Consider the following 27693-nt stretch of genomic DNA (forward strand, 5'->3'; position numbering starts at 1 on the left):
GCGTATGAAATTGGCTTTGAGAGTGAAGGCATGTCAGGTGTACCGTTTAGTCTGCGCATTCGATTTGCCAAACATGATTGTGATTAATCTGACGTCATTTCTCGAAACGAGGTTGTAAACAAAACGCTCAATCACGATCATGATTACTTACATGTAAACATTTTGAAAAAGTTTCGTATATATTCCGAATAAATTAAATGATTTTACATCGTCAAAATGATTACAATGTTAACAAATTACCAATCAGACCGAACATAATTTATGTACATAATGTTTTCCATCATTTCTAACTTGCCGTCACTGAGCCACGGGCGCGCGATCCCCCTATGATTACGTTGACTGCCATCTTGTAATCACGGCAATCATGGTTTGGGGCATAATTACTATGATTACCAATCATGATTGTGATTGGTATTTATCAAACGCAAAATAATGATTGTGATTGATAAATCATGATCATGATTGTGCAAATCGAACGCGCCCCTTGTCCCATTGCCCTGGTCCCGATCCCCTGCCTCCTTTCTGCCGCTGCTGGCGCTGTGAGTGTAGCGCCAGCAGCGGCAGAAAGGAGGCAGGGGACCAGGTGGATGGACAAAAACATGGTGGACAGGACCAGAGAGAACGAATGGGTTGGGTCGCTCATTGACTTTTATCACGAACATTTTCCAGTATTTCAAGTTTGCAACAACTCTTCAAGGTATTTATGAGATTGGTAGCAGGTAGAGTCGAGTAATATGTAGAACTCTGGCAAATTCGAAGCTAAAGTGAACTTTGTGGAAACACACGTATTTTATTTCATGTTCGCGCCATGATGGACCATGCTTTTTATAGTCCGGTCAAAATAAGGTTTGACCTTGAACTAATTGCAACAGAAATTATTTTTGGCGCATCTTGCTCAGAATTTTATGCTGAACAACATATCAAATGTCTAGGAAAATCTGAGTGGTGGAACAGGGCTAAAAATGAGTTTGTAATATTGAGCTAATTAGCATATTCATGAAATAATGTGCGTTTGTCAAAACCGATGCAAGTAACAATAATAACATGTCTATGGATAGCTCTGGGGACGGGTAATTACCCTAACAACCCTGTGGTCATAAAACCATCCGATGTAACATAAATGTGCTTAATATTTCAGTAAGTTTGCTAATTAACATAATTAACTTTAATAGCATATAACCTATATCATGTATGACCTAAGTGTCCATTGAACACATGCTGTAGATTAATAGCTGCAATAATTGTAGCGTTTGTTGTATGATTCTTTTTTCATCTGTTTGCTGCTTCTTTTCGTTCCGATGTTTATGGAACTAAATGCTACAATTGAATTCCTGTAACGTTAACACAAATAGACAGAAACGATTCAGGTCTGAACACCTTACCTGCCAAAAAATCATACATTTAATAACTCAAACATTAATTATGTAGACTTCAAGACGGTATTAGACCCAACAAATGTTCAGTGGTACTGTACCCCAGTCCCATCAAAATCGGCAAAAGTAGCAATGCATGCAGCATTTTGAAAAGGGTAGTACGCGGACATCTCGCTCATGTGTATTGAGACCTTGAAAAGGTGTGCTAGTCACATCAAAAATTGATGAAAACCTTATTTGGGGACTGACTTTGAAGAAAGACTGACTTTGAATTTTTCCTCCCATTTATAGTTCATCGCATGTTTATCTTTTGCAGATAAATGGAGCAGTGGTCATTGACCATCTAGTTGGTGTACTCAGTTCCTTTGCTATGGAAAGTGATGTAGATGATGAAGTGATTCCTAAAATCACAAGTGGTAGGTTTGCTTTCTACTTGTTGTCAATAAAGTCATCCAATAATCGACATACCATTCTTGAAACTCGGAAAAGTAAGGATTGTTCAAGATTTCTGTTTAAGACTATATGTATTTATCTCAAACTGAAAATATTTGTCATTTTACAAATCATTCTAATTCTGTTCCAACTGTAACATGGAGTAAGATTGCATAGTACTTTACAATAATGTTGTGGATTTTGTGGCCTTAGTCACTTCTGCTTCTCTTCATTACAATATCAATATCATACGTCTGTTCTCCAGTGGCATGGTGCCATATTTGCATTTGTTGTCCTTGCGCTTGAAGAAATGGCCGACAATATAATTCTCTTTTGATTGCTAACCCATGAAGGTTAGCCATTAGATTTGTCCTCGGAGTTGGTCATCTCATGTGAACTTACCATACTAAGATCTTTAACCCACATCAATTTGGTGAGTTATTGGAGAGTCTAATAGAGACTTTGATATTTTTGAAAGACTGGTACCTTCTTCTGGTGGTACAGACCACAAGCCCATGTCTTTGGGTGATTTGTCAGTGAAACCCTGCATAGCTTGGTGACATCTCAGCAATGATATTACATTTCTCTGCGATAGAATCGTCATGGTGACAGCCTTTGTTTGCTTTGCAAATGATTATCATGGTATGCAATATATTATCTATTAAAGCAACACTGGCTGCAACTGGACTGTTTATTTGAAACTGTTTTGGTATTGGGTCTACACCTTAAAATCCCAACACCTCACATCACAACACAACACAACACAACACAACACAACACAACACAACAACAATTTCAACCTGTTACTTTACTACTTATGGGTGAACTCAAACTCTAATGAACATGTACAATAACTAATTATTGGCATTTTAACAAAGTACAGTGTATATATTGTTTGTTGTCAGATCACTCAAGTTACAGCTAATGCAATTTGTAAACCTGTTATATTTTCATAGATCTACTGAAAGCTTCTTCAAACATCATTGAAACTACTGCTTTTAGTGTAGTGACAGAAGAGGATGACAGGAAATGCACGGAATCGGTAAGAATATTTCACAATTTATGTAGAGATGCATCTAGATATGTATGTATGTATATATGTATGCATGCATGTATGTATGTATGTATGTATGTATGTATGTATGTATGTATGTATGTATGTATGTGTGTGTGTGTGTGTGTGTGTGTGTATGGATGGATGTATGTGTGTGTGTATGTATGTATGTATGTATGTATGTATGTATGTATGTATGTGTGTATGTGTGTATGTATGTATGTATGTATGTATGTATGTATGTATGTATGTATGCATGTATGTATGTATGTATGTATACATGCATGCATGCTTGCCTGCTTGCTTGCTTGTTTGTTTGTTTGTTTGTTTGTTTGTTTGTTTGTTTGTTTGTTGATGATGACAAGGGCAGTATGATATTTCTGCAGAGATCATGATATACTGACAACATAAACTTTATGCCATGCTTTTATCAGTTTGTTTATGTCTGTGAAACTTAGTCACATAGTATACAAGATATGACTAACTTTCACAGACATAAACAAACTGATAACATGGGGTGAACCTACATCAGAGACACCCAATGTTATTTTGTATCAATATATGTCAGTTTGATAGTGTGATAAGGAGAAGACTTTTCTGCACCCATGAAGCCATAAATTGTCTACTCTTGATAAAATGACATCTTCATTAGCAGCGTTATCATTTACATTTGCATGTCAGAGATATATTTATATTTATATTTTAATGTTGTAAAACATTTTGGATAGCTGTTGTAAGATCATATGTATCTCCACTGTTCTATATTCTATTACAGGATAAAGTAGCCATGTCGTTGATGGCTGATGCTGTCGACTCTTGCCTTAATACCACACTGTTAGTGATGGACAGGACAGAGGAAGACGAGTTCTCCTTTGATTCAAACATCATCACCGCTGCAGTACTAGTATACAATGAATCTGCCATTGTGAGTGATGAGTTCTTTTCTGAAGCCGGTGTGTTCACATTAACAAGTATTGAACACCAAGGAGATGACACTGATGAAAGAAAAATCCATTCTAGTAAAGTAGGTTGTTTGTAGTTTTATCCTGAAAAAGTACCAAACTTTAGTGCAACACTATGTATAAAACACATACAGATACACACAGTGGCATAGGTACGCACTGACGGAATAAACACACAGACATAGACACACACCCACAGAATAAACCCAGACACACACTCACAGAATAAACACAGACATTGACACACACAGAAAAACACAGACGTTAAGACACAGACATAGACACATACAGACATAGACATACACATACACAGAATAGATACACCGATAGAGACAGACAGACATAGACACAGACCTAGACTTATACACACAATAGATACACCAACAGAGACAGACATAGACACACAGACAGACCTAGACACATACACCAACAGACAGACATAGACACACAGACAGACTTAGACACATACACAGAATAGATACACCAACAGAGACAGACAGACAGACACACGCAGACACAGATCTAGACACATACACAGAATAGATACACCAACAGAGATAGACATAGACACAAACGCAGACACAGACCTAGACACTTCCACAGAATAGATACACCGATAGAGACAGAGAAACAGACACACACTTGTCATTTCAATACATAACACTTGAAGAAGTAGAATGATAAATCTCAGTTGCTAGCACTAACCAGCTTTCGTTAACGCTTCTTTGGATAAGGTATGTACTAGACTTTAGAGTAACACCCTGTGTATAAAACATGAATATAGAGATGTACGTGAACACACAGAGACATTAATTGGCACATTTGTTAGCTCCATATTTCACACTGGAAAGGAAGCCAATTATGGGTACCTCTCAGTTTGTATCACTAAGTAGCTATTGTTACAGCTTCTTTGGTTATATTAAAAAAAAGTTGAGATATTTAACATCTACTTTATGATATTAAGTGATGATATGGAATAAAGATACATAACACTGTTACACTGTCACTTTTTTTACTTAGTTCCATGGTTCGTGGGTTAATTATTACATGTGCGAGTCTCCTGAGATCTTGATGTCATCACCAGTGTTAACTCTTGATCTTCTTGATATCCATGGCAACCCTCTCCAAGCAACAGGCTCCTATGTCATCAATGAAACAACAGCATCTTCCTTAGAGGTTGAAATATCAACTGAACACGACCTTGTGTTTGGAGTAAATGGGACTGGCTATAACAGTGTTATGACGGTGTTCATTGACTCTGAGACAAGTGGTGTACAGTATAAACTGTATGTGATGGCCGATTCAAAGCCAGATGAAGTTCACTTTAACAAATCATGGGAAATAACAAGTGGTACGAAGCATCGATTAATGTACAACACTTCGACTTCCGATAATGTTCATCACTTCATGTTGAAAATCAGTAAGTTGAACCAAATTATCATTTACCAAATTCTTAAATTTTTGTGACAGGCAGAATTTATATTTGCTTTTCACTCAAGTGAAAATACCTCCAGTATGATGTTTATGTTGCATTATCATCTATAATTACAATTGTCTTCTGGCATGGTTGATTGCATATTGGGGATTTCCTTAACCCTTTCACCACCACTTGCCTCATGGGATTGTGTGTTGTCCACCAGCCCCCTCACTGACATAATGTGAGAGTGAGTGTGGTGTAATCAAACTGATATAAAAATACTTAGAGTTGCTTATTTTTGAAAAATAAGGTATCATTTGAATGGAAAATAAATTTTCTACATCATAGTTGCAAATACATGCATTCAAATATCACACACACAACCGAAATATGGATTAAAGTAACAAAATATTAATAAAACAAACACTGGTTGTTTATTTATTGACATATCACAAATAAACAAAATATTTATATTACAAACAAAATTCAAAATACCAACATTCATGTTCTTACAAAACTTCTGTATACTGACTAAATGGTCAAAATCGGCGAAAATTTGTCAGAAAATGTTATTTTCAGTCGTATTAAATTTGAACGAAAATAATTAACGGCCTACTAATCCGATTACGACGCAATAGTCGGCCCCCGCACCGGCAATGAAGGGTAAAAAATATCTGAAGTCGTCGCCCCAATACCTTCAGAAAAATCAGTTTGTGTAATTATATATCATTTTTTGACAGAACAACAAAAAATTATCACCAAATTTATCCTCAAAATCAGTAATAAATGCCCACAAGTTGGTAGTATACGAGTCCGAATCGGGACGCCAACGTGACGCTTTTTGCCGACATGCTTACCCACAAAAGCAAATATGCAGTCGGGACTTTGAAGTTACGTTGCGATAATCTGATCCTTCCATATACTGCATCGAGTTCCCTCAGCCATCTCCTTGTATAAAACATCGTATTCATAGTAAAATTGAGTGGAAATTTCTACGAACAGCACCTTTATTTACATTGCAAACGATGTTAGGGGAGACAGATTTTGCTTCGCCGATGTTGAAATTTGAATTTTACATTGAAAAACGCACGTAAAAAATCCGATCGGAAAATCGCCAACATCAAGCGTAAGTGTCCCTCCACTGACCTCTACACAGTGAGCTAATACAAATACAAGTCATTATTGAGCCGTAACAAAAAGAAATAAAACCAAAATAATCCATGATATAGCCAAAAATTACCCCCAGAACGTTAGCATGGGCGTCGGCACGGTCACAAGATTGCGTAAATTTGAACGACATTCAAAAATTCAACCATAAACTGCCGTCGGCAGCTCACACGGCCTTAGCGGGAATTTGATGCTTACATACAAGTACAATGTGTTCCCATAGCTAAATACTTGTATTCAACGATGTATTTCGAGTCAAATTCTGTCGAAATATCCAAAGATAGTGACATAATTTATATCGTACACCATGTTATGAGAGCCGTTAATTACTTCCGCCATGTTGAAATTCGATTTTGTGAGCGAAAAACGCACATAAAATTACGATCGCTCGTCATTTGGATCGTACTCCTGATATCGCTCACTGTCATGCTTTCAAAATGGCAGTGTAGATAAACAAGGCTAATACGCATGTGTGGAACTAGTTATGGCAGCAATTTTTGCAGCAATAGCTGCCGTTTAACGGCATAACGGCGAGGTAGGTGAATGAACTCTGGCGTTCCCTCAATTGAGGGAATCGGTGGGCGCCCTAGCGCGTTCCCTCAATTGAGGGAATCGGTGGTGAAAGGGTTAAGCATTTTTGTACACATGATAAATACCGTTATCGGGGCATTTATGAGTTATATCTTAATACAGGGTTTGAGTTTAGTCAATTGTGAGTGGTGGTTAAGTATACTTCAGTAAGTACAATACTGTGAGTACCTTTTATACAAGGAGCAAAAACTATTCTAAAATATATATAAACTCAGTCTGTGCCCCTTTTAGAATTCAGTTGATATAGTAACTAAAGTTTCAAACCGATTGCTGTTTATAAATAAATATTAATTGGATTCCAACAAAACAGGATAATATACAACATGGCCCATAAAATATCATAATCAACATTAGTACAATAAAGCAATTATGATTATTGATTTATCTAGACAACACGAATGAAACTGTCCATATCGACCGACATAATATTACCCTGTCGGTTGCCATGACTTCCTGTTTGTATTGGAATGACTATCACCGAATATGGCAATCCAAGGGATGTTGGGTAAGTTTGGAACTACAACAGAGGAACTAAATAGAAGCTCAGGGCGATTATTTGGCAGTCAACACTCAACAGCCATGTGGCTCATATTATTACTAATAGGGACATACCAGTTTAGGGACACAACAATTAGGAAGACAAGAATAATAATTTCATTTTATAATAATTCAAATATATCAAATGAAACATTTTATTTGCTATCATTCTATCAGCATTGATTGTATTATTGCTTTTATTCATAAAGGAGCTTCAAATGATTTATAGTAGAACCCCTTTCATTAAATGAAGTCTCCCACCAATGCATGTGTGTAGTGGCTCGTAGTGGCTCATTCCATTTTGGGTGTGTGGATTGCTTGTTAGACACAACACAAATGCATTCCAAATCTGAGCATTTATGCTGCTTATTATCATTTACTTGTAATATATAAAACATTACACGATCAAAAATATACACCACCTGTTTCATTTTCTCCTTACATGCAATTAAGGTGTAACTAAAATTAATGTGCTAAGACCAACCCTAGAGAGAAATGGTATGCGCCAAGTATTGAAGGGGTTAATAGCACTTTGAACATTTGCTAACACCGCTTGCAACTCCCAGAAGTATTTGGTCGAAAATATAACAATTTTTATTTTCAAAGATTATTGTATGTTTGTATTACAGCCTGGTTCATCATCTGGACAGGATGCACTTGATATGTGTTACTTCAATCACCTGACAACATTCACCAAAGCTGACTTTGTTGTTCCTGTCAATGACATTGACTTTGACAAAGTCTTCACAATGACTTTAACCCTGTACAGCAGTACTGTACTTATTGCAGTTGTCAGTGGGTTTTTCGTATACAGCATCTCAGGTCTTTGGATGAGAAGGAAGGATAAACAAGACGTAGTGAATGTAAGGATATATTAGTACTATACCTAAGGCCAAAAAAAAAATATATCTGGTTCTGGTCAGCGCGCGCGTGCCCTGAATACACTTGCGTCGATCCTTTTTTTTTCGTTAATTTTTAATTTCCTGTTCCTTATTTATTCCTGGTATCAGGAGAACAAGCAGCTGAAATCTACCCTACATGCCAAGACTGCTTAAATGCAAAGCCTAAACTGCTTCGAAGAAAAAGGAAGTTTTTCAAGAGATAAATATGATAGAACAGAGTATGTAAAGTGTCAAAAAAATGTGTATTTACTTATTTGCAAAAAAAAAAAAATTAGGAAAAAAAAAATTTGCGTCGTCGAAAGTTTACCCTGACCAGAACCAGATATTTTTTTTTTTTTGGCCAAATTGTCTATGTTCACTGTGGTTGGTATAAGCTGAGCTGAATGTATAAGTTTTCTTTACTCGGACGGCATACAACCCATAACACCAAAGTAAAGCATTTTTTATACATGTACCACAATCGTTTATAACATCCATATCAAGTGTAAGTACACTGTTTCATTTGCTAATTGACCACATTAGAAAGGCCACATGCTAGGCTTGTAAATAAACCAACTGAAACAGTATACTTTTACACTTGATATGAATGCTACAAACAAATGTAGCAATTAGAGAAAGTGCTTTACTTCAGTATTACCCATTGTACAAACAGTTACTTGCAAATCACAATGAACCTGGTCTAACATAATGGTTTTAGAAGTCGGCTTAAGCTTCTAAGACTGTATGCAGCATACTTGGTATAGAAAAAATCTTTCAAGGTAGGAAGGTGCCTAGGGTGGGAGTTATTAAACTAAAATAAAGTAACGACAAACGTTTAAAGAGGTTATTTCTGGGGCTGTGTTAAAACAATTATAGTATGTTCACTTTTTACAACTTTATAAGAAAAATGAAAATGATTGCTCTCTATAATACTCGACACAAATATCAAAAGAATTGATATAAGGTGACACATACAAATAAAATGTAATAACAAATACGGTAACAGGTTTATGCTAAAGATTGATAACATTCAGATAATTTATTTTAATTTTAGTGGCTTGCCGCTGCCCAGGTGAATAACGAGGATGGACACAAGTACATGTATCGTATAACTGTATATACTGGATTGAAACCAAGGGCAGGTACTAAGTGCAAGGTTGCATTTGACATCGATGGCGAGAAGGGAATCAGTCGCAGAATAGTACTCGACAGCCAGGAACGAAAATTGGTAAACAAAATGTTTTATTTAATATTGACTATAATAGCAGATTTCATTCAATCTAAATTTTTATTTTAAAAGTAAAGTTGTTATAAAAACAATTCAATAAAAGTTGAACCAGGGTTTCCTAAATTAAATTGGTCACCTGACATTAGAGCACAATGGAACATTTAGATTTTATTCCCATTAAAATATGAGTGACCTAAGGGTATTGTAGCGACGAGTAGTGACAACCTTTAGGTCACGAGTATTTTACACCTGAATGAACAAAAGTATTGTGAATGATAAAGTTATACCACTTCAAGTATAATTTATGAAAAATCAGAACTCATATTAAGTATACTAAGTATGCAAATATGCCTCTTACCTCTACAGTCTGGGTTCGAACCCGCCAGATGTCTGCTGGGTTTGATTAAAAATTAACCAGGTCTGTATGTAAGAAGGGTGATGCTCAGTTTGACCCTGCCAAACAACACAGGTTTTCCCCGGGCACTCTGGTTTCCTCTTGCTTCTTCAACACTAGGGCACTAGGGCGCTGCTCTTTTGGCGACCATTCAACAAAATAAAGATTATTATTATTACATATGCAAATATAGTAAGGCCTAAAAAATAAATAATTATTTCGTTCTGGTTACCCGAATCAACCTAGCTTTTCACTGTCGACCCTAAACTTTTTTTTACGTATTGGAGAGAAAAATAATAAAATAGCCAGAAATTGTGAAGTCTCATGAGAAATAGTGGATGCAGAAACTGACATCAACTTAAAAAGACAATATAAAACTATTCTTTCAATCTGTAATGGTTTTACATCTGATAGGAAGAAATAAACAACACAGAGACCATTAGGTAAACAATGGAAAACCTGAACTAGACACTCACACAGAAAAGAAAATATAATAAAATAAAAAATCTACCTACCCCACCTATTCTAAAATTGAGTGTAACCAGAACCACACAATATTTTACTTAGGCAAATATTAAGTATGCAAATATATCAGTATGCAAATATACTGAGTATGCAAATATATCAGTATGCAAATTGTCCGTCATGATTCCATTATTATTAAAGGAAATAAAGCAAAGAAATCCAGACAAAAACTTTTGTTCCAAATATTTAGTAATGTCTCCAAATCTAAAAGAAATTGGAGAAACTTTTCTTTCCTTCCAGAATATAAAGTCGGGAAGTATTCACAGCTTGAACGCTTCTGTGTCAGAGTATTTGGGACGACTTGAGAAACTGCAAGTGATTCTTAGTAAGTCCAAAGGTAAAGGCTATGACCCATGGTTCTTGGATAGAATTGAAGTTACAGATTTGAATCCTGAAGCAGAAATAAAGCAGTGAGTTTCTAATTTTTTTTTGTTAAATAAAAACACCTAATCGATACACTTGTGACCCATGACTGGAAAACAGTCTCAGCTGAAGTTTAATTATAGCCCGATCAGCAACACACGACTACAGGGTATATCATATTAAAGGTATACTAGCCCCACTACTGAAACGTTTTTGCAACACTTTTGTAATAATCGCTTACTCGTAATATTGTACACCCTGAACAGTTTTTTGTGTCTGTACATGTACTATTATTGTACAACAAATCCAATCACATTGATTTTTGGGTCCGCACCCACAAATCGGCTACCCAATGCAATCATGATTTCGACAACCTGTTATTGTACTTAAATTGTGGACAAAGTCAGACTCTAATCAGCAAAATGTCTAATGATTGGTAGTTTAAAAAGTTTCCTGGGAATATACACGTATTGTTGGTTGTCCCATTGAAACAAAATAATACTGCAGTTACAGCCAATGTGTTTTTACTGTTTTGATGTATCTTGGATCAATCATGGGCACACGAATGTCACCTCATCATACCAGTATTCAGAGCATGTGTTCATGTCACATTTCGAACAACACTTTCTCAGGAACTATGCTGTCTCACCATTTTACTCGCACTATTCCTGAGAATCATACATGTACACACCCAAACTGCCTTCACTATCTATTGCTCAGAGAAACTCTTAGAGATTAAAATAGCCATATGGATGAGGATTGGGTATTTATTTTGGATTTTTAATTCAGAAAATAATTTTATCATGATAAAATTGTTTATGATAAAAATCCAAAATAAATACCCAATCCTCATCCATATGGCCATTTTAACTATATTCTTGGTGGTTTAGACTAACAGTCGTTAACTGCTTTACAGGTATGATTTTCTTTGCTACGAATGGCTTGGAAAGGACAACCTGGTAAAGACCCTGGAAGTTGCTGAGGAAGCTGATAAAAAGAAATTCAAGCATTTGTTATACACCAAACTTCGTTTCCAGCTGTTCAACGATTATTTATGGGGTTCAATCTTCAGCCGACAGCTACCAAGCCATTTCACCAGAATACAACGCCTGTCTTGCATTGCAGCCATGTTGTGTCTAACTATGTTGGCCAATGCTATGTTCTACAGTTCTGATGAGAGAGTAGCAGCTACCAAAACTGTTGGTTATGGTGACGTTGTCATTGCCTTGGGTACGCTGTATGTTGCCTTTATCAGTTGTCTGGTAACCCTACCAGCTTCAATCTTGATGGTTACATTGTTTGAGAAATCTAAACGAGTGAACCGAATCACGCCCACAGCTGGTGATGATAGTGGTGATGATGATGATGGAGACAATAATGGGAGTACTAAAAGACCCAGCAATCTACTGCCCCGCTGTTTCTTTGCTTTGGCCTGGACTCTGGTGATCATATCTGTGTTACTTTCAACCTTCTTCGTGATCATGTACAGTCTCGATTGGGGACCAGAAGTGGCAACACCGTGGCTGGTATCACAACTTCAATCATGTGCACTGTCAGCTTTCATGATAGACCCATTAAAGGTAATTATTAAAACATGTTTCCAGTATTTCAGGAATCAAATGGGCAAACAACCATTATACGACAGTGGCAGTCGAGGTTTCAGCTTACTTAGGTACACACAAACTAACTATTGTTGCTACATACAAGCTATCGAATAAATGTTGGTTTAATTATACTCTGGTATCTCTGATAGCTAGTTTTTCTCAAACGGCCACACACTATCTTGATAGCAGGGTGATTATATCCATACAACTGAGGCACTGCTATCACCCACTTTTGTACTCATCCACATCAAACAACAGAAGGTTTAGTTAGTGTCTAAGTAAACCAAAACCTCACTCGCCGCGGTAGTATGCAAAAAAAAATGAAAATCCCTCAAGATCAAATAAGTTTCTTAAAGTGGCCATATGGATGAGGATTTTTTATTTATTTTGGAGTTTTCATTAATAAAACAATTTTATCCTGGCTTCCAACTTGAAAAATAAATGTGACACAACATATGCCAAGTCCTTATTTGTAATCAATAAATTACAAAAGATTAATAAATATGTGAAAGGTTTGTACGTACAATAACAAACTTTTTACACGTTTTTTAGCTTTTAGCAAAATATTGAGTGACACACAGACTTGAGCTATTGATTTATCAAGTAGATAGCCATGGTGAAATAGTTCTATAAATTAAACATCCTAAGTAAATACCCAATCCTCATCCATATGGTCACTTTAATCATCGCTGTGTTTATATTAATTTTTTTTTTTTTTTTTTAACTCATTTTATTTTTTTTCACCAAAAAGAATGACAGAACTTAGACTGGGAAAGTGTACATGACAAAAATATAATTTAGTATTGCATGGTTACCCTCCCTGGTGAGGGCCATGGAAATAGTTCAGTGGAACTAGTCTTAATCCAATGGCCCAGACACACAACATATAAACTACAAAACAGAAAATAAAAATAAAACAAAAACATCTGAAAACAAGTTTTCTGTAAGAAATATATACACTAAGTTACATACAAAACAAACAAGCCCTTAGGTCTTAGATACGATGTGATTTCTTAGTTCTTCTTTGAATGATTTTCTTGAATTTATACATTTGAGGGATGGCGGTAATGAGTTCCAGTGCTTAGTTATGGCGTATTGGAAGTTGTGTTGAGTAATTCTTAAATTCTTATAAAGTGCAATCAGACGTATCCACTATCGTTGTGCATCCCTGTTTGTCAGTTCGATAGTGTGATATTACAAGACTTTTCGGCACCTTCGAAGCCTGTTGTAATAATTCACCACTGATAAATGACATTCTGATCAGAGGTTGCTCAAAACAATTGCTGTAAGGGTTGTATAAGTGTGATATGTTCATAATAACGATAATGTGATATAAAATGTGTTTTTTTTGTCTTTGTTATTCTACCAGGCCATCATCGTTGCCCATGGGACTTCACTGATGTTCTTTCTGTTGAAAAAACCATTGGAACTCGACAGCGATGAAGAATTCAGACAGGTTTGGATTCCTCCAGAAGACGAAACTGAGAAAGCTGAAGAGCAGCATGTGGTATAGTTATCATTATCATTTACTGGAATTTAAGTCATGTTCAGTTTATCATATACTAAACATTGTGAGACTATTTTAGAATTCGTGTACAGGAATACACCAAAGAACTGTTTGTAGTTTTCATTTTCGTTCTTAAACTGTGTGCCTGAGTGTATATATTCAGTCAATACACGTATTACAACAGTAACGTTTTTGGGGATGATGCACTGTGTAGTTATTAATGCTAGCATATATATGGACTGTAGTTATTAATACTAGCATATATATGGACTAGTTATTAATGCTAGCATATATGGACTGTAGTTATTACTGCTAGCATATATATCAATCAATCAAGTGGTTTCTAAATTTAAATTGTTCACACACACACACACACCCGCACATAGACAAAATTGATGCCTATGGCATGCTGAACCTCAGTTCAGTTGTACTAAAAATAACACATTGACATGTGAATGTTGTTAGCTTTCACTATTTATTTGAAATGAACTGAATATATACATACAGCAAGACTCATTGAATCATTAAATTCCTATTTTCAATATTTCTAACATTGCGTATGATTCAAGAATATAATCTCAATAAATATTCATTTCAAGGACAAAATGATCAAAATTACACCAGAATTTTTTATTTTCTTGCTATATGGATGGAATTAGACAATTTGTATATCTACATGGTGGTTAAGTAATCTATGGCATAACAATCGTCAATTCTACTACTCTGGAAACTGAGGTCTCGGTTTACTAAGACACAGACTAAAACTATTGTTGTGATTTGTTGATGACAACTGTTTCTAATAAGTTCCGTAATCCATGATCAACTTGTTTTGGTTTTGTTTCTCAACATGTTTATTTTACTGATGTGAACTCAAGCAATTATTTTGGTCACATTTTAGTTTTTAAAGTGGCCATATGGATGAGGATTGGGCATTTATGTATTTTGGATTTTTTAATTTATAAAACAATTTTGTCATGGCTTGACTTGAGAAATCAATGTGAAACAACATAGACCAAGTCTGTGTTGCTAAAAAGCTAAAAATTTGTATAAAAGTTTGTCATTGTAAGTACAATAACAAAGATTTCACACATTTATTGATGTTTTACAATTGATTGAGTTACAAACAAGGATTTGGCATATGTTGTTACACATTGATTTTCGAAGTACGAAGTCATGATAACATTGTTTTTTAAATAAAGAATCCAAAATAAATACCCGATCCTCATCCATATGACCACTTTAATATACCATGTATTATTATTAGTATTACTATAATTATCTTGCAGTGTACATTTGGAGATTTCCGATGTTTACACTATCTTGATTACAGGGCGATTACATTCACACAACAGAGGAACTACTATCACCCACATCGAACAACAAGAAAACTCGCTATCAGAGGCACTGCCCTACTGTTAGACTGTAAGACACGTCGTGACGTTTCGCCCTCACCGGCCTCCTCACTGTGTTAGGGGTTGGCCGATGTTTGAGGGCGCCCCGTCACGGTGTACCTTACAGACTACCCTACTGTGAGTGTGATTACATAAATGTCCATATATAAGTTAATGTTTGGAAATAATAGTTTTAGTTTGTGTCTTTCATTAGCACATTGTGTAAACTATGTAAATCAGTTAGTCTGTTAACAGCCTGATGATCATTTTGATATCAAATTAAGTACAACCAATTGGATGTGATAAGTAATAAACTAAGCAATGTCATTGGATTTCACAAGTAATAAATTTACATAAATTAGACAAACTTAGAACTCCATTGGGTCTCGCAGGTAATACATTTACATAAATTAGACAAACTTAGAACTTCATTGGGTCTCACAAGTAATACATTTACATAAATTAGACACTTAAACTTCATTGGGTCTCACAGGTAATACATTTACATAATTTAGACAAACTTGAAACTGGGTCTGATAAATTTACATAGATTAAACCAAACTTTCATGTAAGCACACTACAGAGACATTTTTACAAATCAAATATTTCTTAACTCAAATTTTACAACATTGTGAAAGGGAAATTACTCATAGTAAATCTATTCAATTTCTACATTAATGACATTTTCTGTACCAAAAATAAACTATAGCTGTTACATCTAAACTATTTCTTTCAGACTTAACAAATATACAACTTTTTGTTAACTTTTACTGATATTTCATTTAGTGAATCAGGTAGACAATTAGCTATGGTTATACAACCAGTGACAGACAAGTGGTAACAGGACTACAACCAGTGACAGACAAGTAGTCACAAATGGAACCAATTACGAACAAGGAAAGTAAACAAATGAATTGGATTAATAACACTTGGCACAGCATGTTGGAACAGCAGAGACTTGTATTACATTTCATCACTGATAAAAACAGTTTTATGGTTTACATTCACCAATAAATTGAAGTTCCCCTGGTACTTCATGTACACATAAAGAGGCCATAAAACTGTTCTTATCAAACCATGGTGTGTAATACAAGTCTCTGCTGTTCCGACATGCTGAGCCCTGTTTACTTTCCTTGTTTGTAACAAGTTCAACTTTTCACAACTTACCTGTCAATTATGTAAATGAGTGTAAAAATTTATACTTTATAATTAGCCAATATCAAATATCATGTTTATGTATGGCTAAGGTCAGGTTGGCTGGAGGGATGGCCAAACTGGATGGAATCATGAACTATTTACATCTACAAATATAATTTAGAAGTACTTGGTTTAATTCTATCTCACATTTCCGACTACTCAAGAGATGAAAAAAGACTACAGATTCAACATTTTATGAGTTGCTATGGTAACAAAGTAAACAAGATATTAAAGACATCTACGTAAGTATTGAGGTTCTTTTCTAGAATTAAATGGTTTCTTAAGTTAATATAGTGCTCAAACATTCTCCGTACTATTTCCAGGTCCCTAAGAGTAGCCTTGTATGGCTTGGATAGCTATGTAAGTTTAAGTTGGCCCTCATGTAACATGGGGTTAGAGTTCAGAGTTCAAAGTTCAATGTAAGGTCAGGGAGCAATGTTCATTTGAACAAAAAACTGGATAGCTGTGTAAAGTTGATCCTCATCAAATAGGGATGGGGTTAGAGTTCAAAGTTCAGCATGAGGTCAGGGAGCAATGTTGACTTGAACACCAAATTGTTTGGATAGCTGTATAAGTTGGTCTTCATAACATGGCGTTAGAGTTCAAAGGTCAGCATAAGGTCAAGGAGCAATGTTGACTTGAACACCAAATTGTTTGGATAGCTGAGTAAGTTGGTCTTCATATTGTACATTTCGTTGAATAGCTTCACGATAATTATATTTTAGATCTTCTATTTCTTCAAAGAACTCGGGACCAAACTGTTGAAGCTCTTTACGGAACTTGATAAAGAAAAGGGAAAATATATCATGAATAACAACTGGAAAGAAGACATTACGATTATTGAGTTTCGGTGAACTCATAAAGCATCCAAAATAATCTGTACAAAGGTTGTACAGGTCTGAGTTTAGGTGAGCCTGTAAGCTGTATTAGTAAGATCTGCAAAACCTATCCTGGCATTATGCTCTACATGTACTGCTAAATGACTAGAGAAACTCAATCTCAGTACCTGCATTGCAATAGCATTTCATCTCATGCTAGAGTGTCATCCTGTCTATTCTACAATGTCGTCCCTTCATCTCATGCTAGAGTGTCATCCCCTCTATTCTACAATGTCGTCCCTTCATCTCATGCTAGAGTGTCGTCCTGTCTATTCTACAATGTCGTCCCTTCATCTCATGCTAGAGTGTCGTCCCGTCTATTCTACTATGTCGTCCCTTCATCTCATGCTAGAGTGTCGTCCTGTCTATTCTACAATGTCGTCCCTTCATCTCATGCTAGAGTGTCGTCCCGTCTATTCTACAATGTCATCTCTTCATAGCTGCATCTGACAGCAAGGCTCATTAACCGTAAAAATGTTGAGTATTAAAAACACTTACTTTTTCATTTTCTTGGCTCAGTTGATCTCTTTCTAGTTGTAGAGATTTCATCTCAGTTCGGACTTCTACATTATCTGTCATCATTTTATCATAACTTCGAACCTTATCTACGATCTGGTCTTGACCCTTCAACAAACAAACAAACAGAGGTCAATCATATATCAGTGCACACCATGGTTCATGTACTATCAATGTTTGCATGGTATGATCTCCTCTGATAAACCTAAATTTATACAAAAGTATTCTGTGTCAATTGATGTGATGACTTACTCTAGTAATCAATTAATTAATTAATTACAACCAGTAACACTGAAGTAAAGCACTTTCTCTTTGTGCTACACTCATTTATAGCATTAGTATCAAGTGTAAAAGTATACTGTTTCAATTGGTTTATTTACAAGCCAAGCAAGTAGCCTTTCTAATGTGGTGAATTGGTAAATGAAACCAGTATACTTTTACACTTGATATGGGTGCTATAAATGATTGTGGTACATACGGAAAATGCTTTACTTTGGTATTACGGGTTGTACTTGATCAAACAATCACTGACTTGCTGAACTCAAGTCAGTCAATCAATGAATCGCTAACTTACCAGGTCTGCTGGTGTTCCTGCTAATGGATTAGTTTGATGACGTAAAGTTTGTAATTCATTTAATAATTCTGCCTTCTCATTCTCTAGACGGTTGTTTGTAAGTCTGTAAGTAAAATAAAGAGAAAATGACAAGTTAATCTCATAGATTGAACACTTTAATGTATCTGATCAATCGGTTCAGAAAATTTGGCAAGACTATCAATTTCACAGAATTTACCAACCAACATTTGTTCATGTATCTGCAAATTATTTGTTGCCATGGTTTCTAATCCGTGCATATACACCATATATTTCGTTGTTTTCTAAACTACATGAAGTGTTGATAGTTACCAATCTCAATGTTATTTCCTTGATATGACTTGCAACCAATCACATTAACCCTGTCTTAGAACCAATGACATTGACCCTGTCTTAGAATCAATCACACTATCCGTCTTACAACCAATCACATTGACCCTGTCTTAGAATCAATCACACTATCCGTCTTACAACCAATCACACTGACCCTGTCTTACAACCAATCACACTGACCCTGTCTTACAACCAATCACACTAATCCTGTCATACAACCAATCACACTAATCCTGTCTTACAACCAATCACACTAACCCTGTCTTAGAACCAATCACATTGACCCTGTCTTAGAACCAATCACACTATCCGTCTTACAACCAATCACATTAACCCTGTCTTACAACCAATCACATTGACCCTGTCTTACAACCAATCACATTGACCCTGTCTTAGAATCAATCACACTATCCGTCTTACAACCAATCACATTGACCCTGTCTTACAACCAATCACATTTAACCCTGTCTTACAACCAATCACATTGACCCCGTCTTAGAATCAATCACACTATCCGTCTTACAACCAATCACACTAACCCTACCTTACAACCAATCACATTAACCCTGTCTTAGAATCAATCACACTATCCGTCTTACAACCAATCACATTAACCCTGTCTTAGAATCAATCACACTATCCGTCTTACAACCAATCACATTAACCCTACCTTACAACCAATCACACTAACCCTGTCTTACAACCAATCACATTATCCCTGTCTTACACCAATCACATTAATCCAGTCTTACAACCAATCACATTAATCCTGTCTTACAACCAATCCTATTTAACCCTGTCTTACAACCAATCACATTATCCCTGTCTTACAACCAATCACACTAACCCTGTCTTACAACCAATCACACTAACCCTGTCTTACAACCAATCACATTGACCCTGTCTTAGAACCAATCACATTGACCCTGTCTTAGAATCAATCACACTATCCCTGTCTTACAACCAATCACATTAACCCTACCGTACCTTACAAGCAATCAACTTACCTTGTTTGTTGTAATTCTTTTACGACATCACTGTCTGTCTTAAGATTATTAGGATATCTCTCTAGTACTGACACTTTTTCTCTCAGTTCCTCACACTGATACATCAAATTCTGTTCTCTCTCAGCTGATTCTTTTAACAATACCTTCATATCTTGTATCATGGAACTCTGAAGGCAAAGACATATTCAATAATTTATCCCTGGTCACCATTTTGTGGTCTGTTCAGTCCTAGCATGTCCAAAACTCTGACACTTCTAGAATTACATTTAGTACAGCACTATTTCAAATTTCAAATATTCTGTTCATCATTTTGTGATAGAAAGTGTGATCACCCAGAACAAAACAAACAACACAAAACGATGGCGATAGAGGTTAATAAAGGCATCTAGCCACTTTCACCACAGTAGATTTTAATCAGATTGCTTGGGGGTATACATGGTATAGGTTACTCAATTAATCATAGAGCACTGCTGCTTTCCCCGATGTCTGAACAATACGAAAAACATCCCAGATTTACACTTCAACAGAATACCAAGGGACAAAGCTCTTAATAAATGGTACTATGAGGTGATGGTACCCCCAATTTGAGAGAGGGTGCTGTAATCTCAATTTCCTGTTTGCAGTCTGCAATGGCCTATTAATCTGTAATGATAATCACAACAATATTACCTTCTTGTCTAAATCTTGTTCCATATGCCTCATCTTTTCTTCGTACATTCTGGTAACTACGATAGATTTCCAACTTTTACTGTCGGCACTTTCTAGTCGTGGACCACGGGCTGCTTCTATCTCTAATTTCTCTCTTATCTGGAGAGACAAGTAATGTACAATTTTATTACCATGGTAATTGAGCCTTCAGTTTTCTAAGATAGTCACAAACTAAAACTATTGTTGCAACATGTTCATACAACAGTGATAAGCAATTGAATGGACGTTGGTTTAATTATAGTCTCAGTAGGGAGGTGTCTGTGAAAACTAGTTTATTTTAGAGTTGCAGTGCTGTTTTAAGACTTCCAATGTTTACAGAATCTTGATGACAGGGTGATTAGAATTGTACAACAGAGGAACCGCTATCACCCACTTGTGTAATCTACCACATTGAAGAACAATAGATTTAGTTCGTGTTTAACTTGGTAAACTGAAGGCGGGATTACCAGTCTCATATGTTCAGGAGAGGTGATGAATATGAAAATACAAAGTACAAATTCATAATGGGAACTTTAATTTCTATAACCAATTACAACAGCAGACAATCAAGTGTGTGAAACTTCAAAATTTTGTGTTCTAATTTACTTGATAGTTGTCTGAATGATTTGGTCAACTGAACGGTTTGGCTATCAGAAGAGTTTGGTTATCAGAAGAGTTTGGTTATCTGAACCATTTAATAAGTCTGGTTTGTCTGAACTGTTCTGTCACCTAAAACTTTGTACACTAAACTGTTTTATTGTATGTAATCTATTTGTTTATCTGGACTATTTTATTATCTGAACAATCAACACGGTTCCTTACCTCATCGAGGTCTTTCATAAGTTTATTTTTTTCAACTTCTACTTGTGCTTTCTCCACTTTTATTTTTTCAATTGTGTCGTTCTCCTTCCTCAACTCTCTTCTAAGTCTGTCATTTTCACTAATGATCCTGGCTGTACCTAGTTCTTTACTTTCATATCTCATGGATAGTTGACCTCCATACTGTAGACGTATCTTGTCAAGTTGTTCCTGAAAGGTAAATAGAATAAAGTGTTAAATCTTGTCTTTTTACATGTACTGAAAAATTGGAGAAAATTTAATATCAGATAGAGATAGATAACATTGTCAATTTTTTCCAAAATATAGTCACTCACTTAGAATCCAGAACAGAATGTGTGTATGTGTGTATGTATGTGCATGCATCTGCATGTCTGTCAGTGTGTGTAGGGGGGCATCTACAGGAGGTTGCTGTCATTTGTAAGTGTCTATTTACAAGAATAATTTCTGTCTTTCAACCAACATTTATTTAAGGGTGCTCTTCGATAAGATCTATTTGTGAGACTACATATGGTCTAAGAATTTTAACCCCTAGTTAACTGTTAGAGGGCGCTGTCATTTGATAAGATCTATTTGAGACTACATATGGTCTGAGAATTTTAACTCCTAGTTAACTGTTAGAGGGCGCTGTCATTTGATAAGATCTATCTATGAGAACTCATGGTCTCAGAATTTTAACCCCTAGTTATCTGTTAGAGGGCGCTGTCATTTGATAAGATCTATCTATGAGACTACATATGGTCTAAGAATTTTAACCCCTAGTTATCTGTTAGAGGGCGCTGTCATTTGATAAGATCTATGAGAACTCATGGTCTCAGAATTTTAACCCCTAGATATCTGGTAGAGGGCGGTGTCTTTTGTGGGATCTATTTGTGAGACTACATATGGTCTCAAAATTTTAACCCTTAGTTATCTGTTAGAGGGCGCTGTCCTTTGATAAGATCTATTTATGAGAACTCGTGGTCTCAGAATTTTAACCCCTAGTTATCTGGTAGAGGGCGCTGTCCTTTGATAAGATCTATTTGTGAGACTACATATGGTCTCAGAATTTTAACCCCTTGTTAACTGTTAGAGGGCGCTGTACTTTGATAATATCTATTTGTGAGACTGCACATGGTCTGAGAATTTTAACCCCTAGTTCTGTTAGAGGGCGCTGTCATTTGATAAGATCTATTTGTGAGACTACATATGGTCTCAGAATTTTAACCCCTTGTTAACTGTTAGAGGGCGCTGTACTTTGATAATATCTATTTGTGAGACTGCACATGGTCTGAGAATTTTAACCCCTAGTTCTGTTAGAGGGCGCTGTACTTTGATAATATCTATTTGTGAGACTACATATGGTCCGAGAATTTTAACCCCTTGTTAACTGTTAGAGGGCGCTGTCCTTTTGTAATATCTATTTGTGAGACTACATATGGTCTGACAATTTTAACCCCTAGTTATCTGTTAGAGGGCGCTGTCATTTGATAAAATCTATTTGTGAGACTACATATGGTCTGAGAATTTTAACCCCTAGTTCTGTTAGAGGGCGCTGTAATTTGATAAGATCTATTTGTGAGACTACATATGGTCTGACAATTTTAACCCCTAGTTATCTGTTAGAGGGCGCTGTCATTTGATAAGATCTATTTGTTAGACTACATATGGTCCGACAATTTTAACCCCTAGTTATCTGTTAGAGGGCGCTGTCCTTTGATAAGATCTATTTGTGAGACTATATATGGTCTGAGAATTATAACCCCTGGTTAACTGTTAGAGGGCGCTGTACTTTGATAAGATCTATTTGTTAGACTACATATGGTCCGAGAATTTTAACCCCTAGTTATGTTAGAGGGCGCTGTCATTTGATAAAATCTATTTGTGAGACTACATATGGTCTGAGAATTTTAACCCCTAGTTCTGTTAGAGGGCGCTGTCATTTGATAAGATCTATTTGTGAGACTACATATGGTCTGAGAATTTTAACCCCTAGTTATCTGTTAGAGGGCGCTGTCATTTGATAAGATCTATTTGTGAGACTACATATGGTCCGAGATTTTTAACCCCTAGTTAACTGTTAGAGGGCGCTGTCCTTTGATAAGATCTATTTGTGAGACTACATATGGTCTGAGAATTTTAACCCCTAGTTATCTGTTAGAGGGCGCTGTCCTTTGATAAGATCTATTTGTGAGACTACATATGGTCTGAGAATTTTAACCCCTAGTTAACTGTTAGAGGGCGCTGTCCTTTGATAAGATCTATTTGTGAGACTACATATGGTCTCTTATCCCTAGTTATTTACTAGAGGGCGCTGTCCTTTGAAAATCTCTATTTGTATGACTAAATTTGACCTATTTATCCCGTTATTTACTAGAGGGCGCTGTCTTTTGAAAAGGTCAATATGTTAGTCTAAATTTTGACCTCTTACCTTCAATAATCTGTTATCGTCTTCTAATTCCTTAACTTTAGTTTGATAAACCACACCAGGAGCTCTCTTCAGTTCTTCATTCTCAACTTGAACTCTCTCTACAACCTTCTTCATCAAACCAATTGTTCTTTCTAGTTCAGGAACACTTTTACCACTGGACCCAAAGGACTAGACAAACATAACACATAGATAATAAACATAAATTGTTTAATGTATACAGTACCCAGTTTTGTTAGAATGCTACATTCATGTATGTACTATCATGGCAGGGTAGGCCACAGGGCACAGCAAGCATGATATCGATAGATTGATCAATTAATTACATGCTTGTTGTTCCCTGTGGGTAGTCCTGATTCTTGGCATTTGTCAAATTAAGAGTACATTACAATGGGGCAAGAATGACCAAGTGAGTTATATTTTGTTTTTTGGTACTCTTCTTATATCAAACATACCATAAAGTCCTCCTCGTTCAACACTATGGCTGGGTACTCTGGTGTATTTATGGTAGTGCTAATTTTTTCTGCAATTTTATTCACCATTCTCATGAACGTAACACTGCAGAGAACACTGTAAACAAATACCCTGAGTAAGCCACACTTCTACTCGCACAACTTGAGATCCTGTCATATTGTGATGTACGTGAAAAAGTTGATGAGAAATAAAGAATAGATTTTTGGTCTAGTTACAACAGGATTGAATGTATCCAAACTCTACTGTCAATAAAAAACAAAATAACCTTACATTTCTAGGATTACCAGAACTGGAAGAAATTAAAAGTTTTATTTCTTACCTTTCTAAGATTACCAGAACTTGATGACAAACTTCTATTTTTGTCTCGTTCTTTATCTAAATCTGATTTCAAGACTTCTACATATTTCTGGAGGTCTTCAATTCTGTCTTTAAGTCTTGGGATATCTCGTTTATTTTGTTCCGAGTCAAATTTTAATTCAATGTTCTCTTCGTTCAGTGTCAGGATCTCTCTCTGTAAATCTTGCTCCCTTTCTTTGAATTCATCATATCCTGCACTTCCACTCAACTGAAAATAAGTACAAAGTAATCAAAATAAAGATGAAATTCACAGTTTTCTTAGAATGCCATATTCATGTTTGTACTATCATGGCAGGGTAGGCTACAGGGAAAAGCAAGCATCGAAATGATATCAATAAATTACAAGCTTGCTGTTCCCTGTGGGTAGGCCCTGATTCTTGGCTATCAGCTTTTGACCAACATCAGAATTTGGGTAAACTATGAAATACTATCACAGAACACCGTGGCGCATGAGAGCAAGTGTTGTGTACTCGGGGTACTTGCATGAGTGCTTGCAATGTTCTCTGCGGCTGTACTTTCATAAGCATCGCAAAAGCAAGTGCAGTAGAAAACACAGCAAGCACAAGTGTAAATTACTCCTGAGTACCTACACTGGCACTCATGCGGCAGAGGGTTCTGTTATTATTACATATGCTTATCCAAATCAGCAGAATTCTATGATCACATGATTCTGTGTACAATGTATGATTGTGTACTCATTTGCATACAGTTATGTAATGATTTCTGTATTGCAGTACATAGCAAATACCACTAGTATGCACGCATACTGGTGCAAGTTATCTCTGGTACATTATGTAACAATGTAATGGACTGTACTGAACCTTGTGCTAAAATGGGCTTTTTTCGGGGAGGGAGGTGTTAATGTTTTCAAAATGGAGTACTTTCTATAAACTTGATATGAACTTCAAGAATTGACAAGTAATACTACTCAAGTTGACCAAATGTATCACCATGGTAACCTTACCTCTTTACCACTACTAGCAGCTCTCCTAGCAAACTGTCTTTCCAGCGTCTCTAGTTTACCTGACAGGAATTTATTTCTAGCTTGTACATCTTCATATGCAGCATCTTTGTCAAGAGTCAGTCGTCTTCTTAATGTACCATTCTGTTATGAAATCATAAAAACATGTAAGTAGGTAAAAATAGTAGTTTCCTCATAATGTATGGACAGTTCAGGGGTAAACAAATCCACTGGTCCTGGGTCAAGGACTAACAATTTTTTTGGGCAGACCACACAAATTTTACCTTGTCTGGTCCGTTGGACCTTACTGTTAATAACTATGTTAAAAAGTCATCTGAATATACAGATTCATAGGTAAGATTTAATGTTTCAAATTAGTGGGACTTGGGACCACTAGTTCTGTTAGCAGGACCATTGGATGTTTTAAGGCACTGGTCCGGGGACCACCAGTTCACAAAATGATTTGTTCACCCCTGACAGTTACTCTATGGTACAGCTGCAGACATCAGACCGTGAACAAATGGAAGCTATTACATGAACAGAGCATTCCTTTCATGACAGAAGTTATTCAAGTATGGGGGCTGAGAACATGCCAATTGTGTAGAGAAGCTGGGAAAGGGTTTGTTACCAGGAATCCAATAAAAAGAAGATAGAGAGAAGGAAAAGGAGAGGCAGAGAAACATGAAGAAGATTTTTTTTACTTTTATTTTTTTTTAAATCAACTGAATGACCCATAGTTGCCATGAAAAAGTAACAAGAAACATAAAATAAAATATGGCCAGCCTAAAAATAAGTTTGATTATAAATGAATGGTTTTGTTACCTCTTCCTCTAATTCATAAATCTGTCGTCTTAATTCCTGTACAGTAGAGTCTGTTGATGGTCGTCCTGACGACGTCTTCATTTCCGTACTCTTCATCAGTAGTGGTTCTCCACTTGTCTTCTTTAGTTTGCTCTGAAGTGATATCTTATCCCTGTCAGCTCTGAAAGAACAGTAATTATACATATCACAGTTAGTATTCACATTACAGTACTCACAGAAACCTTCTAAACTTTCATGCATGGACACATATTATACCGGGACCTACCCTTCAAACCAGACACACAAACCAACTTACAAGTACAAACAGCCAGCCAGACATACATACATAATGTGTATCCATCCATCCATCAATCCATGCATTCAAGCCATCCATCCACCCACCATTCCACACATGCACGCACCCACCCACCCACCAAGCCATCTATCCATTAATCTACTCACATTTCCAATGGATCTTTCATCCATCCACCCCTCCATCCATCCATCTACACGCCTTCCCAATGCATCTTTCATCCATCCACCCCTCCATCCATCCATCCATCTATTAATCTACTCACCTTCCCAATGCATCTTTCATCCATCCATCCACCCCTCCATCCATCCATCCATCCATCCATCCATCCATCCATCTATCCATCCATCCATCTATTAATCTACTCACCTTCCCAATGCATCTTTCATCCACCCATCCACCCCTCCATCCATCCATCCATCCATCCATCCATCCATCTATTAATCTACTCACCTTCCCAATGCATCTTTCATCATCTGGTTTTGTTTCTGTAGACGTTCATTTTCTTTATCTCTGTCTTTTAGTCTTGTTTTCAAACTTTCTACTTTCTTCTCCCATTTCTTACTCTCTTCCCATTTAGCCACTTCAACAGCAGACTAGTTAAAATTAACAATCAGAGAAAGATCATTATAAAACTGTGGACAACTTGACATAGTGCTTCAGGTACGATTCCTTACCAGGTTTTTTGTTATGAGTGGTAAGAAGGTACAATATACATGTCTACTTGAAAATCAATGTGAAGCAGCATTGCCTAAGTCTGTGTTCGTACCTCAATACAATGCAAAAAGCTAAAAATTGTTTAAGAAGGTTTGTTATTGTACATACAATAACAAACATTTTACACATCTATTAATCATTTGCAATGTACTGAGTTACAAGCAATGACTTGGAATATGTTGTTTGACAT

The 27693-nt window shown here is 36.2% G+C and overlaps 2 protein-coding genes across 2 annotated transcripts in view; one reads left to right on the forward strand and one right to left on the reverse strand.

Moving 5' to 3' along the window:
• The first annotated feature begins 591 nt into the window (after nucleotides 1-591).
• Nucleotides 592-14538, forward strand: LOC144452647 (polycystin-1-like protein 3). Its single transcript, XM_078143785.1, has 11 exons — nucleotides 592-697; nucleotides 1690-1789; nucleotides 2762-2847; nucleotides 3635-3883; nucleotides 4842-5241; nucleotides 7386-7501; nucleotides 8163-8396; nucleotides 9469-9642; nucleotides 10802-10971; nucleotides 11841-12504; nucleotides 13898-14538. The coding sequence occupies exons 2-11, from the start codon at nucleotides 1744-1746 to the stop codon at nucleotides 14039-14041; spliced, it is 2283 nt and encodes a 760-aa protein (XP_077999911.1). The 5' UTR covers nucleotides 592-697; nucleotides 1690-1743; the 3' UTR covers nucleotides 14042-14538.
• The window catches only part of LOC144452645 (centrosomal protein of 290 kDa-like), a 54083-nt gene continuing 40901 nt past the window's right edge, over nucleotides 14512-27693 (reverse strand). Inside the window, exons 42-52 of the mRNA XM_078143784.1 lie at nucleotides 27240-27382; nucleotides 26495-26654; nucleotides 25676-25816; nucleotides 24674-24919; nucleotides 23884-24051; nucleotides 21459-21665; nucleotides 20619-20756; nucleotides 19950-20116; nucleotides 18592-18694; nucleotides 18000-18125; nucleotides 14512-17402 (exon numbers count right to left, since the gene is read on the reverse strand). Coding sequence (XP_077999910.1) covers nucleotides 17244-17402; nucleotides 18000-18125; nucleotides 18592-18694; nucleotides 19950-20116; nucleotides 20619-20756; nucleotides 21459-21665; nucleotides 23884-24051; nucleotides 24674-24919; nucleotides 25676-25816; nucleotides 26495-26654; nucleotides 27240-27382 — 1758 coding nt within the window. The 3' untranslated portion in view covers nucleotides 14512-17243. The remainder of the gene's footprint in view (nucleotides 17403-17999; nucleotides 18126-18591; nucleotides 18695-19949; nucleotides 20117-20618; nucleotides 20757-21458; nucleotides 21666-23883; nucleotides 24052-24673; nucleotides 24920-25675; nucleotides 25817-26494; nucleotides 26655-27239; nucleotides 27383-27693) is intronic.

This window comes from Glandiceps talaboti, chromosome 23 (assembly GCF_964340395.1).
Source record: "Glandiceps talaboti chromosome 23, keGlaTala1.1, whole genome shotgun sequence".
In the NCBI taxonomy this organism is placed as follows: domain Eukaryota; kingdom Metazoa; phylum Hemichordata; class Enteropneusta; family Spengelidae; genus Glandiceps; species Glandiceps talaboti.

What these genes read in the sequence shown, in the direction of transcription:
- LOC144452647 (XM_078143785.1), top strand. Translation starts at nt 1,744, where the DNA reads ATGGAAAGTGATGTAGATGATGAAGTGATTCCTAAAATCACAAGTG. An exon ending in GATTCCTAAAATCACAAGTG is followed by an intron (nt 1,790 to 2,761) that starts GTAGGTTTGCTT and finishes ATATTTTCATAG; the next exon opens with ATCTACTGAAAGCTTCTTCA. An exon ending in GAAAAATCCATTCTAGTAAA is followed by an intron (nt 3,884 to 4,841) that starts GTAGGTTGTTTG and finishes TTTTTTACTTAG; the next exon opens with TTCCATGGTTCGTGGGTTAA.